The sequence below is a fragment of the Mauremys reevesii genome, linkage group 7 (assembly GCF_016161935.1).
Source record: "Mauremys reevesii isolate NIE-2019 linkage group 7, ASM1616193v1, whole genome shotgun sequence".
Taxonomy (NCBI): domain Eukaryota; kingdom Metazoa; phylum Chordata; order Testudines; family Geoemydidae; genus Mauremys; species Mauremys reevesii.
The window spans coordinates 66548260-66561922 of record NC_052629.1 but is presented as its reverse complement, the minus strand read 5'-3'; the positions used below and the strand labels follow the sequence as shown (position 1 = coordinate 66561922).

The 13663-nt window shown below is 46.3% G+C and overlaps 1 protein-coding gene across 13 annotated transcripts in view; it reads left to right on the top strand.

The window, feature by feature from the left end:
- WDFY4 (WDFY family member 4) overlaps nt 1-13663 on the top strand; it is a 251942-nt gene that overhangs the window by 88912 nt on the left and 149367 nt on the right. For all 13 annotated transcript variants that reach the window (XR_005601150.1, XM_039546658.1, XM_039546659.1 and 10 more), the window contains 5 exons: nt 1979-2210; nt 4575-4726; nt 7924-8035; nt 8818-9008; nt 10835-10987. Coding sequence is in view for 12 of the 13 variants with exons in the window: in XM_039546658.1 (XP_039402592.1) it covers nt 1979-2210; nt 4575-4726; nt 7924-8035; nt 8818-9008; nt 10835-10987 (840 nt within the window). In the remaining variant the exon portion in view is untranslated. The remainder of the gene's footprint in view (nt 1-1978; nt 2211-4574; nt 4727-7923; nt 8036-8817; nt 9009-10834; nt 10988-13663) is intronic.

The following is a 13663-nucleotide window of genomic DNA, read 5'->3' as shown; positions in this document are numbered from 1 at the left end:
TAAATAAGAGATGGGCCCAGATTCCGTGTCTTGCGGAAATGAGGTGATGCTTTTTTCATGATATTGAAAGCGAAGAGGAAATCAGGCAACAAATCAGAATTACACAGAGGTCATTAATATCTAGGGCCAGGATTTTAGTGTCATGGGAATTGCAGATAGGATCAGACCTGAGAGCAATCTGATCCAGTCTCCTACTGTACCCAGCATCAAATGCTTCAGAGGAAAGGATAAGGACCCTGCAGTAGCAGATTTGGGATGATATGGCCCCATAAAGGTCATATCCCTACACTAATAGAGGCTGCATTAAGCTCTGAAAACTATTTGCGATTATAACTGAACATTTTTCAAAAATAGGCAGGTGCCTACATCCATATTTCAGCACTTAAGTGGCCAGATTTTCCAAAATGCTGATTTCCCATTGAAGTAAACTGGAGCTGCTGAGTGATCTGCACTTTGGGAAAAATGGCTTGTTTAGGTGCCTGGTGTAGATGTAGGTACCTAGCCTTTAGGCTCCTATTGTTGAAACTTGTCTCCTAGGTCATTCTGGATGTGCGGTAGCCTCTCTATAGTTATGGTTGCTACACAGTTTCCATTACAAGCTTGATTCTGGATCCTTCTCTAAAATCTACCCAAAAAAAAAGAACATTGGCCTCAAGGAAGTTTAAGTCTGGGATCAAGGCAGAGTATTTTTCTACTACATTTGAAATGAACTGGATGGGTGTTCTTTAAGAAAGACACCTTGGGTGGGGTTTTCAAAAGTGCCTATGTGACTTGAGGAGTGCAAGTCCCGATGGTACTTTAGAAAGTGATTTCGAAGTATAAATCACTATGATACTTTTGAAAATCTCAGCTCTAAAAATAATTATTTATTAAGTTGTTAATTATAGTAGAGCCTAGAGAGGGACTAACCAAGAACAGGGCCCTGCTGTGCTAGGTGCTGTACACACACAGAGTAGTACATAGTCCCTGCCCAGGAGATTTTACATTGTAGACAATCTAGATCTTAGTCTAGATTTTACAATCTAGAGGAACACAATAGAGTTGCTCCTCAGAGTCCAAAAAGGCATCGTAACTTTTTTGCTGCATTGGGGTTGACTAGCCTTCCTCAGAGCCCAGCTGCAATGTTGACTTGATTACGATCAAAGCTGAAAATTGACTATTTATTAAATGATAGGCCCGGTCCCGTAACTTGATCTACCCCTGGCAAATAGCCCTATTGAAGTTGATGGGGTGCAGGTGCAGGGGTCTGCCCAAATGGAACAAGTTGCAGGATTGAGGCTTTAAATAGTCATGTAAAGCGACAGCTGATTCCTGGAGGACAACACCAGGATTTCCATAGTTGCTTAAGGAGTTAGGAACCCAAAACTCATTACTGAACATCCCTGTTACAACTATAGTAATTGCTGACATGGAAATGTAGCATCAGGGAAGTATTTAATGTAGATTTTGCTTCTTTGCTGCTCTTTAGCAGCTGAGAACAAAGAGGTGATTTAGCAGCCCTGTGGGAATCAGAAGGTCTTCACAGATCACTGGCAAGGGCTCTGGAGGTCACTGATAGCACACAGAGCACACTTCGGAGACTATTGATCCCGCTGGGGGTCTATCTGTTATCTCGTTCCAGGAAGGAGAGACCAGATGTATCAGGTGACCAGACTACAAATGCCTAGTTTAAGTGCTGCAAAGAATGGGCCAGATTGATCCCTAGTGGAAACCAGTTCAAGTCAGTGTGATTGTACCAGGGATGAATTTAGCCTGGTGTAATTTCGTGATCTCTGAGCGAAACAGTGTGATTCCTCATGTTAATGTCAGTCCTTATGTAACTGGGATTTTCACTGAGTAAGGACCTGATCCTGTGACATCACATGCAGAGCACCTGTGACTCCCCTTGACTTCAGCGGGGATGAGGACAGACAGTATCTTGCTGGGCAGGGGCCCTACAGCTCCGCAGATACACAAGTGAATTCTTTCTCTGGTGCAGATGCAGTACATACAGCCCTTACCCGGGAGCTGTATTTCCATGGAACCGTCCTCCTTCGTCGACATCTATGGCTACATAGCTACCCCCCGCGTTTGGAAACAGAAGTCCTCCTTGGCTTGGCGCTTGGGCCCAACATACTTGTTTGAAGAGTCGATCTCTGGGGAAACCGTGGAGGTGATTAACAAGCTTGGGCCCCGGTACTTCAGTAACTTCCAGGCAGTGCAGCTTCCAGGTACGCAGGGACTTGGACGTGCCACACTGGGCATCTGCCGTGGTTTATTATTATCATCCATTGTTAACATTCCCGATGTGTCTAGAGGCCCCCAACAAGATGGGGCCCCATTGTGCTAGACACTGGGCATGTGTGTAGTAAGGCCGTATGATCTAAACAGACGGGACAGATGAGAGTGAGAGGAATGAAGTATAATTATCCCCATTTTACAGGGCAAACTGAGGCACAGAGCTAGGCCTCTGCTAGGAGTTAGGCACCTAGTGGGGTTTTCAAAAGTGCCAGAATTCCTATCTGCATCTTCAGACACCTAAATACTTTTCATAATCTGGCTTTAAGTGACTCGCCCAGGGCATCTGTGACAGAGTCAAGAATTAAATGAGATTGATCGATCTGTCATGCTTCTATGCCCCCCCATCACCGTAGTATCTGGGCGCGTCACAGTCGTCAGTGTATTTCTCCTCAGAACCCCTCCCCCCATGCCCCGTTGGGTAGGTCAGTGCCTCTAGCCTCATGTGACCTGTGGGAACTGAAGCCGAGAGAGACTAAGGCTATGCCTACACTGTCAGTGGCATGTTGAGTACAGACACTACACCCCCCCCCCCCAAAATGGGTATAAATCGCAGCATAGATGGTGAGGCACTACTTAGGCGAGTAGAGTACAGAGACACTAGAACCTTAGGGTGTATACCCTACATGACTCTCTACATGCCCTAGCCGTGCCTCCCCCATTTACGTGGCTGTTTTTAGCTGTATAGAATCCTGCTGTTCCCGGAGCCTTTCACTGCCCCTCCCCCTGCTGATGGAGCCTTTCGCTGCTCCATGGAGCTATACGCTACAATGTGGAAGCAGCCTGCTTTCCATTGGGGTATGTACCTTACACACTGCTGCAAGAGCAGACCAGGCCTAAGTGACTTGCCCAGGGTTACATGGGATTTTTGTGGCGGAGCCGAAATTGAACGCCGATCTCCCCCGGCCCAGACTAGAGCTCTAACTCCTGAGTTCCAGCTCAGTGACTTGACCACTGTACTAACCCTCTTCATTGTCTGTGGGCATCTTGTTATTTATGGAGACTCCAGTCTGGGTGAGGCAGACATTAAGGAAGAACCTTTGTAACTGGGATGTGCAGTGCTAGACAAAAACATAGCAGAAAAGGAAACAGCAATCTCCTTAGCTGCACAGGCCCTCAGAGGAGAGTGGTGCAACACAGTGGGGGAGAGAGCGGGAGGCAGGGAGCACGAAGTTACATTCAGTTTAATGAAGAAGCTTTTTAACTAAAGTATACTGTTAGCTTCAATTATTAAACAGGCAGACAGAGCATCTCCAGTACATTTTAGTTATTGATTGCTGCTTGTTCAACTGCTGAGTGTATCCACCTCTGCATTAGGAAGTCAGTGGGCTGGGGATGTCTTCTCCCACTTTAAAAGAGTGGAACAAACCCATCTGCTGAAGCTGCAGTCTAAAGCAAAGGGTACAGGTGGGGTGAAATTTTTCATCAAAACTGATTTTCAATGGAAAATTGAGGGGGGGTTCTGATGACAAAATATTTTCCATGTAAAATGTCTGCTTTCTAGGGAAAACTTAGATTTTTTTTGTCAAAAAATTGAATGCTTGAAAATCAAAATATTTCAGCCAAAAGCCAAAATATTTTGATTCTGCAGCAGCGCCTTATGGGAGTTGTTGTTTGGGAGTCTCGTGCGCCCATTCTCCTCTATAGCCTGGGATCCCCAGCCAGACTTCATTTCCCATGATGCTCCATGGCCACGTGACTGCCAGGATGCACCACGTCCTCTCTCCAAGAGTGGGGCGACTGCTGTGCAACAAATTAGGTGTAGTCAGATCCGGGAACTCAGTGATCTGACTCAGTTTCCCAACACAGGGCTTGGGAATTACTTGGAGAACAGGGTATAATAGCTATGGGGTAAACCATTCCCTAACTCTCGGTGGGTGGGTGTGGAAAGTCCTTCATGGAGTGGTTCCACTGCCCAGCCTCTTTACTTGGATCGTGTGGAGACGCAAGGATTTATCCTATGAGAATAATTATACAGTGACAGATACCTCCTTAATGAAACCTGCACTGTGTGTCGTGCTCTCAACTCTTGGGTTCATGGAGATGCTGGTGGTAAGATCTACAAAGAGCAGTTTCCAGTGGAGAAAAGCTGAGTGCAGCTCCTACTGGTGCCCATGCTGGCAAATTCCAGCCTGTGGGCTGCAAAGATGTAGGTTCAGTTGTGGTTCTGGTTAGATCAAAGCGGAGCCCTTTCTAAACACCCCCTTCTCTCTCACATTTTATCCACTTACCTGTTTTAGGCTCATGTGCTGAGAATGTGAAATTGCTCACAGGTTTAAAAGTCTCTCTTGTTTTAGCTAATGATGACTCCAAAGAGCCTCAGCTCACAGCCTTGGTTGCAGAGGAGAGAATTTCATTTGGGATCAACGCCATTTGCTCATCCACCACCACCATCCAAGACATAAAGAGCTGCTACAACGAAGTGGACAGTCGGCTGATCGCCAAAGAGGTCACAGGCTCTCTTCCTTTGCTTTCAGACGGGCACCTTTGCATTCACATTTTCTTGGAGCAAAGTCTCTGGTTTTGTTTTAACTTCCTCGCTCTGGTGCTTTCCCTGAATTCCTGGATCTGAGTCTCTTCCCATGTACACCAAATTTACATTAATGTAAATCCATTCATTTCAGCAGAGTTACTCCTGATTTGCACTGAAGGAAGTGGGAGGAGATTCAAACCAATTTGCATTACAGGAGGAAACTTGTCTTCTTAAACACTATGTGCACCAAAGGCTGCTATGTAATTGACAACTAGAGCTGAGCGAACAATTGATTTTCGGGTTTGATGGTCAAACCGAAAAATAAAAAAACCCTGTTTTATTTCAAATGGAAACGGAATTGTTTCCTGTTGTTCTTGATTAAACGAAAAACAAACAAACAAAAAGTTGGCCAGGTCAAATGAAATGCTTCAAATGTCCATTTGAAATAATATTTTCAAATCATGGTTGACATTTTAAAAGGACATTTTCTAAGTAAAATGTTGTTCTGAGTCAAAAATTGCACGACAAAATAAAATGTCGAAATGGCTTGTTTAAAAACTGCAAAAAAAACCATTTTGACCTTTTTCAAAAAAAAAGTCAGTTTTTTTTTTCAGCTGAAACGATATACTAAATTGGACCCCAAGTAGTTTTGGAACCCTGAAAAACGCATTTTTGGCAAAATTTCTGTTTGCTGAAAAAAATTCATTCAGGTCTATTCATAGATTCCAAGGCTAGAAAGGATCATCTTGTGATCATCTAATCTGACCTCGTGTATAACAGGCCAGAGATCTCCCCCCCCCCCCCAAATAATTCCTAGAGCAGATCAATATTAAAAAATGTTATCTAATAACCAACAAACTGGGGTTGTCACCTTTGTGCATTTGTCCAATAAACCAAATGTTAGTATCATAAGAACACCAGGAGCACAAAAATCACCATAGTGGATCAAGGCTATGGTACATCTAACCCAGTACCCTATATCAGATATCGGTTAGCACCACATGTGTCAGAGGAAGGTGCAAAAAGTCATAAAACAAAATTATGGAATAACCTGTCCATAGGAGACTTTTCTTCCTTGGTCTCAGTCAATTAGTGGTTGGTTTATGGCCTGGGGGTTACGTCAATGACTGTAATTTTTAAATGATTTAAGGTCTGTTGTTACAAATCTTTGATCCATTAACTGTCACATGGTAGCATTTTCTTTTAGTATCTCGTTGAGTGCTCATGTATAAAATTGTTTAACAACAAGAACATTCCTGGACAAAAATTTTTTTTGTTAAAACTGGAGTTGAAATTGAGTGTATATCAATAACGTAGGGGTTAAAAACTTTACAGGTATTTTGTAATTATCCCCAAGTGAACTGTTACAAACTCACATGGTTCAGGATACAAGTTACTCTTAAAAGAAATGCAGACATGGCAAAGTAAGGGATGCACAGTTAAAGCTCTCTAACATCCTTAACGGAGTGATGCCAGGAGGAAAAAACACTTGATTGGCTCATGCCTCTGCATCTGAGACACCTGACCATCCCAACATCCAGCCACAGTCTAGCCCCCAGGGGGGTCCGATGAGAGGCAGTGAAGTGCAGATACTATGGTATTTCTTCAGTGACAGTCTTCAAGCCCCTCACCCACAGGTGTCAGGTGGGGTATTATCTGCAGTATCCTTCACGGGGGAGCCAGATGGCAGCAGACTCTGCATGTGTACACACCTTTTACCACCACCAGTGCCTCCAGCAATGGGTACAGAGCAGAACCATTGCATGCGTAGGGGGTTAGGTGTGGTGGTGTCTTCCACTAGGAGAACCTCTTTGTTCCAAAGGTGAGGGAAAGGGAAATGGTGGAGACTCCAGGAAATGGTGGAGAAGGATGCGCTGTGTCACATCCGTGAGCCTCTGAGTGCAGTAAATTGTGAGGAAGCTGCAGCCCACGGCAGCAGAGTGGGAGTAGTGGACTAACCTCCCCAGGGACTCCTGTAGCTCTACAGATATGCTACGTTCTCCAGGATTTCCCTCATCCTCAGCCCAATGTGCACAGGGCTCCTCACCCGACAGACTTTCCTTAGCCTCTCACATCCTATAGGTCATTGGTTCTTAGGTAGCTTCCCTGAGTGCTCTGCACATCCCTTCTGTGTTACTCCTGGCTCAAAGCCCTGATTCCTCCTCCCACTCCCAGATTTTGCTCCCGGCAGGCTTCTTAAATCCAGAGGGAGCAGCTTTGGATCTTAGGAGGGTCAACACTGGGCTTAGTATGGATGTTTGGGTACTTTAGCTCTAATTTCCAAAGGTTTTTTACTCTTAAGTTACTGGCGAGCACTCTTGACCTGAACTCCATCTTCACCATGTTTTTTTTTTAGCTGGAGCGGGAGATACAGATAGAGCTCTGACAGTGCTCAGGTGGTGTTAAAATCCTGCCTTGAAATAATGACAGAAGCGGGTTATTCATGCCTAAGGCTGTGTAAGGGGGTGGGCTGCGCCAGTGTGCCCCTGGAGGCCAGGGGAACAAAACCAAACCCACTAATCCAAATGAGTATGTCCCCTTTAAAGCCTCACAGAGGGAACATTTGTAAAACAGGTCGAGAGGCCCTTACTCCTCAGTAGCCAGGACCCCTGGTTTACAAACACCTCAACTCAACATCCTCCAGCAAAGTCTCTGAGCCTGGTCCGACTAGTCCCTGTGAGCTGGATGGCCTCTAGTTCTCTCCTTGCTGCTCAGCTGCCTTTCCTGTTTCAGTGGGACAGGGACCTCCTTGATCATACCCAGGCGGGTCTGATAGTGAGCGCCTGGTTGGCCCTGGAAGGGGAATGCACCTCAGTGGGTGCCTCATTTCACTCAGCTGTCCCTGGGATTTGAAGCGTGTACTATAGGTTGTCCGCATTGCTGTTCTGAGGCCCTGCCAATGCAGTACCCATGATAGGAATAGTAAAGGGCATGTGTGGTGGAGCTGGAGGAGATATTTGGGCTGGACGAGCAGTTCTGACTTTGGATCCCCTTGTGGTATCAATTTTGAGCAACAGTTTATCTTTGTACATGAAATGTTCTATAATAGTCTAAAAATACTAAAATAATCCCAAACAAATACAATCCCCGATTCCTTGGTTCCTCCTCTGCTTCCCCACCCCCGATTTAACCTCCAACAATGTTTCCTACATGGTCTTTTTGGTCTATTTTAGATGGGGATCATCTCTCGTGACAGTTCAACACCAGTTTTCCTGGCTAGAAACATTGCTGGACACCTCGCTGGTCCCTTACGAACTATTGGATCGGTGGCTGTGGGCCAATTTGGTAAGTACAAATTGGGGGAATGGAAAAGTAGAGCATGAGACCCGGGATGAGTCAGACTGGATCTTCAGACATTTATATGTTCTGTCCTGAAATGTGTACATAGGACTCCCATTGTAATCAATGGGACCCCGGCATGTACATGTATCTGAAGAGATAACTTGCCTCTAATGCCTTAAGCTTCAAGGCGTTTGGTAGTGTTCAGATATATGTAGTGGATGTGGCTCCAAAGTCTCATAGGTGTCATTGGGAATGATGTCACAGTCACATGCTGTAGAATAATGAGCCCTTTTGCCAGACTCAGTTAGTTAATGGCATTTCTACCTTTTCCTCTTGCAGTTTCATTTCTCTTCATCTGTCTTATGCTGTAGGTTTTCTTGAAGATGAGCCCAAACCAAAACTCTGGCTCAGAATAACCTTGAACTAGGGAGAGATTCAGAGCTAGAACTCAGCTTCATGGCTGGTCCCTACCCTGACAATAATGGCCATGACTAACATTGCAGATTGGCTTTCTCTGGAGTTCTGATCCAGATTCAGGCATTGCTGCTCAGACCCATCTCTCTCTCGGTTGGGTTGTTGAGCAAATGCACCACCCTCCCTTTCAGATGCAGCAGAATTCAGAGATTTACTGCAGTCCACTCTCAGGATGAAAGTTCTCCCCTGCCCGGAGACACAGCATGGTAACAGGGCATCCCTGTTGTACTGCAGTCATGTGCCCATTAATGTCCAGCTCTAGATTTGTTCCATGTTGGTTCATGGAGCAGTAACTGTTGGTCTCTCCTCAGGGGTACGAGTGTTCCAGTCTTGCCCAGCAGCTAACAGCCTGAACTTTATTGGGGGCCCAGCCATTCTGCTAGGCCTCATTGCCATGGCCCGGGATGACCATGCAATGTACGCCGCGGTGAAAGTCCTGAACTCCGTCCTGAACCGCAGCCCCATGAGTGAGAAGCTGATGAGCCACATCGGCGGATACCAGGTGAGAACAAGCCCCTCTTGTTCCAGGTGCTCACTTGCATTACGTGTTCTCTCCCTCTCTGAGGGCCTGGCCCAAAGGCCATTGCAGCCAATGGGAATGACGCATTAAAGTTAGTCCTAGGGAAAGCCTGAGAGTCCTGCAGGACTGAGCTCTAAATCCTGTGCCCATCATCTCCGTCACAGCTCAGCTGCTGCTGGTGAAAGCAGCCAGGCAGGGCTCGCTCCCAGACACAGCCAATGAGACTCAGTCTTCACAAGAGTCACTGCGTCTTCACTGACTTGTTATGATAATGAAAGGTGTCACACTGGCCATTGTATTAAGACCTTAGCCACAGAGCAGGTCATGCAGAGGCAGCAGCTGTGCAAACTCTCCCCACATATTGCCCTCTGCCAGCATACTTCAACCCTCATTCGGAAAACTGCTTTTAGGGCAAGAACTCTGTTCCTTCCCCATGGCCTATGCAGTCCTTGACTTCTCTCTGCTGAGCCTGCTAGTAATGGGGACAGTTAGTGATAATGGTGGAGGCTCTTTTGTCTGCTAGGAACTGGGCTGAGGCAAAAATGTGGTCTGCATCTCAGAATGCATCATTCGATCTGCCCCAAACTCAGCTTTCAGTACTTTGCAACCCTGAAAGTAGGGTTGGCTCCCAGAGTTTTGAATGAACTTGGGGCCCGGCTTGTGGAAGAAGATGATCTATATTCTATAGTAGTTTGGGGTGGAAATCAAGTGCAAGGCTGCAGTTTCAGTGGAGTGTATCACATTGGATAACTGAAATGATTGGTGTCACCCAGACTAAAAAGAGATCTCACTAAATAATTAGTCCTACTGCGCATGGAAGGTATCTTTAAAAGAGCAACAGAGAGGCCCCCTGGATCTGGAAACACACACTACAGTGTTTGAATGAATGTTAGAGCGGGCGGAATTATTCATTGTGAATGAATGAGCTGATGGATTTAGCCCATTTTTCCCATCTGATCCCGATTCCTGTGATTGTTGTCATTATTCGTAAGTGTTCACCAGTCTGTGAAAATAAATGTCAGACTCTGGAGTCTTGACTTTTTGCTATATGTTGTTCCGTCTACGTGATTGGTCACCTGTGTCACATGGAATTGTTTTTGCTCTCTTATTGGATTGCTGAAGCTTTCTAAATGGGAGACTAATCAATGGTGAATTACCCATGTACACACTTTCTGGTGCATATTTCTGGGTGAATAATCCTTCCTTCTAACTTTTGTGAAACTTGGGAGCTTCTTGAACACTTTCCAGATACAGCAGTGATCACCCAAACACTCGTGACTGGACCCAGTTGAAAAAACAAGAAAATTTTCACAGAAACGTGTCCCTGTTTCTCATTTAAAAAAAAAAGTTGAAATTTGAATTTTTTGATCTCCTCCTCTCACAAAGAACTAATAACATGAGTAAGTGCAGTGAGCTCTTTGTGTGTATTCACATGTTGTTCTTGGTAACTTTCCTGCAGCATGAGTTTACATGTGTTTCACTCCTTCCTGCCGCTTCTTATCCAAAAAGCCTCCTGCTCTGCTGTCAAATTCCTCCTGAAAGCCAGCTTGCCAATTACAACCCCCCACATTTTCAATGTATATTAAAAACGTCACTCAGTGCTTGAAGCTTCAGTCTTACGTACAGTGTATGCTGCGTGTATGAATAATACACATACATGTATGAATACGGTATCTGGAGTGTGCTGTGCGTGTCTTATTTAGTAATAACACTGGATTATATGTTATAAGGTCTGTGAGACAGATTGTATTTTCTGTTGTGCTCTCTACAGCTTTTGGGCTCAATGAATGCACAATAACTCTTTTCAGATCCTGGTGTACCTACTAAAGAGGAAGACAAAACTGCTAAACAACAGGATTTTACAGCTGGTGCTCTCCATAGCAGGCACGGCAGAGCTGGGCTTGGAATCCTCGACTATAAAGAACTATGGTGCATTCCAATATGTTCTCAGTAACTTTGAGGTAAAGCTATTAATATTGTATGAGTTCCCTTAACTATATTAAAGGAGGCTTTAGAGTATAAATTTAGTTCTATGGCAGCACCTTCTCAACTGGTGTATCTAATGAGAAGGCTACAACTTATCTGGCGTGGATCTCAATTAAAACCCTGCATATAAGTACCTTCCAGACATGGGGTGTTTGAAGTCTGGATTCTGGTGCAGTTTGGGTCTGTGTCTAGATTCCCCCAAGGAGGGTAAGTTATTTTTATGTCTCGTTCCAGCCAGCAAATCCAGAAAAGTATGTTTGTAATTTGAGATGGGCTAGAGATTAATTGCTTGTCCTGTTGGTGCTGCCACTCCATCATCAATTGTCCAAGTACCCTGATTATTCCAGGAGCTGAACAAATATGAGTTTGTCATCTACTCTGGAGCATGGAACCTGCTTGTAGGGTGAAATTCCCCCCAAGACAGAGGGCCCATACAAAGCTCTATACACCACTGAAGTCAGGGTTTAGGGATGCATTCTGTGAGTAAATGAGCATCTGCTGGGTGGTGCTGTCAGCACCACCCTGGATTGGGTCCATAAGTGGGGTTTATGTGCTGGATGGGTCCTTGTAATCAGGCGCAGACTCACCCGGTAGCACTTCCTGCTGGTCGTCTCAGGGAATTAGCTCTCCAGCCTCCAGAGCGCCCTCTGCAGGCCAGTGTCCCGCTGCTGCTTGGCCCCCATGTCCCTCCCTGGACTCCAGTACCCCATTATCTGGGGTGCTGCCCCCTGGCCATACACCCCTCAGTCTCAGGGTCTCCCCTCCCCAGGGAACCCCCACCCCCTGTCCCCACCTCACCTCAGTCATAGGCTACTGCCAGTTACCAATGGCTCCCAGCCTCTTATATAGGGCCAGCTGAGGCCTGATTGGGGCGTGGCCCAGTTGCGGCTGCTTTCCCAATCAGCCTAGTAGCCGCTTTCCCCTGCAACAGCCCTCTCCCCAGGCTGTTTTAAGCTCTTCAGGGCCGGAGCGGGGTTACTGCCCCGCTACAGTCCTGCTTTGTGATCTCGACGGTAGGGTGAATTTCTTCTATCATTCACTCACATGGGCTGAATCCAGTTTCATAGAAATTAGTGATGGGAGAGACTTAATAGTTCATCTCCTCCATTCCCACCCCTCTCCATCTACTGGGCCAAAACAGGATTGGTCCCTGCAATTTGTTTTCCAGTGCTTTGTCCAGCCTCATTTAAATGTCTCCAGGGATGGCTCCTCAGGCACTTCCCCTGGGAGAAAAAGGTGAAAGTCCCAGATTGGCTGAGTGTGTTACCACATGTGCCCTGCAATTCAGGCTCAGGCTACACTCAGGCCTTCACTTAGTGTGGAGTTGTTCTTTGGAAAAGATGGCTCCCCTGCAAAGGGTTTCAGCTCTACTGGACCTGTCACAAAAAGTCTCATTGAATAAACCCACCTTGTTCTGCACTCTGACCGATAACTCTGACCACAGAAAACCCCTGCAAAGGGGGAAACTTCTGCATCTGTGAGCATTAACCAGGCCACCCCAAGCAAAAAAAAATTTAGCTGCCCCCACCCCAGCCCTGGGCTCCCCCTGCACCCCCCTGCCGCCCCAGTCCTGGGCTCTCCCCACCCCAACCCACACCCCTGTCATCCTGGCCCTGGGCTCTTCCCCACACACACCGTGCTCCCCAGCTCTGGGCTCTCCTCCCCACCCGCACCCCTGCCACCCCAGCTGTGGGCTCTCCCCACCTGACCTGCACCCCCTGCCATCCCAGCCCTGGGCTCCCCCTCCCACACCCCGTGCTGCCCCAGCTCTGGGCTCCCCCTTTTCCCCTCATCAATGCCCCCCACCCACAGACACCCAGGGCTCTCTCCGCCCCCCCCCCACCTGCACCCTCCTTCTGCCCCAGCACTGGTTCACTGGTAACTTGCTCCCAGGGCGGGTCATTCAGCAGGAATTTTGGATGTGCGCAGAACACAGACAGGATTGGTTCCCATATGGTTACAGAACTGCAGTAAAGTGGAACAATTTTCAGCTTGTGTGATTGGAGGATATCTGGATGCATATTATAAGACTGTCCTCCATAAATGAGGAAAAGTTGAGATGCCTTTATTATTCTTTTGTTCCACTCTTTGTTTCTATGGGGAATTTGCCAATGCAATATCACTGTCTTCCTTTTAAACAAATAAAACTTTAAAAAAAAAAAAGCAGTGGCTGTCGAAAATAGCAATTCCAGTCCTAAAAACCACTGGGAAGCATTTCTTGCTCAAATTTATCCTACTTTTTCTACAGCAAATTACAGTGGATCCGTATATTTGATTTGGGAGAAATGAAGTAACAGCTGCCCAAATAGAGCTTGAGCACTCCTGAATTTTGAGGTGTTCAAATCTGGAAGGCAGGTGCTAGATTCCCTTTCTGAATATTAGCTAAATCTGGAAAGGAAAAGTCAATTTCTGCTTCCATGGCTCAGAAGTGGAAATCCTCCTACATGCCTGGTACTGTATCTAAAGCTGCCCAGGTCCAGAGCCCTCCTCTCCCTTACTTTTCATTTTAAATTCTAGTGTGATCTGTGTACCTCCCTTGCTAGGCTTCAGATAGAGAGGGGCACTGTCCATTTAGTCCGCTCAATTCCTTCTTTGGGGGCTGCAAGGTGAGGTCACACCAGTCTGGGGATCCCCTAATCCAGTCTGGGGAT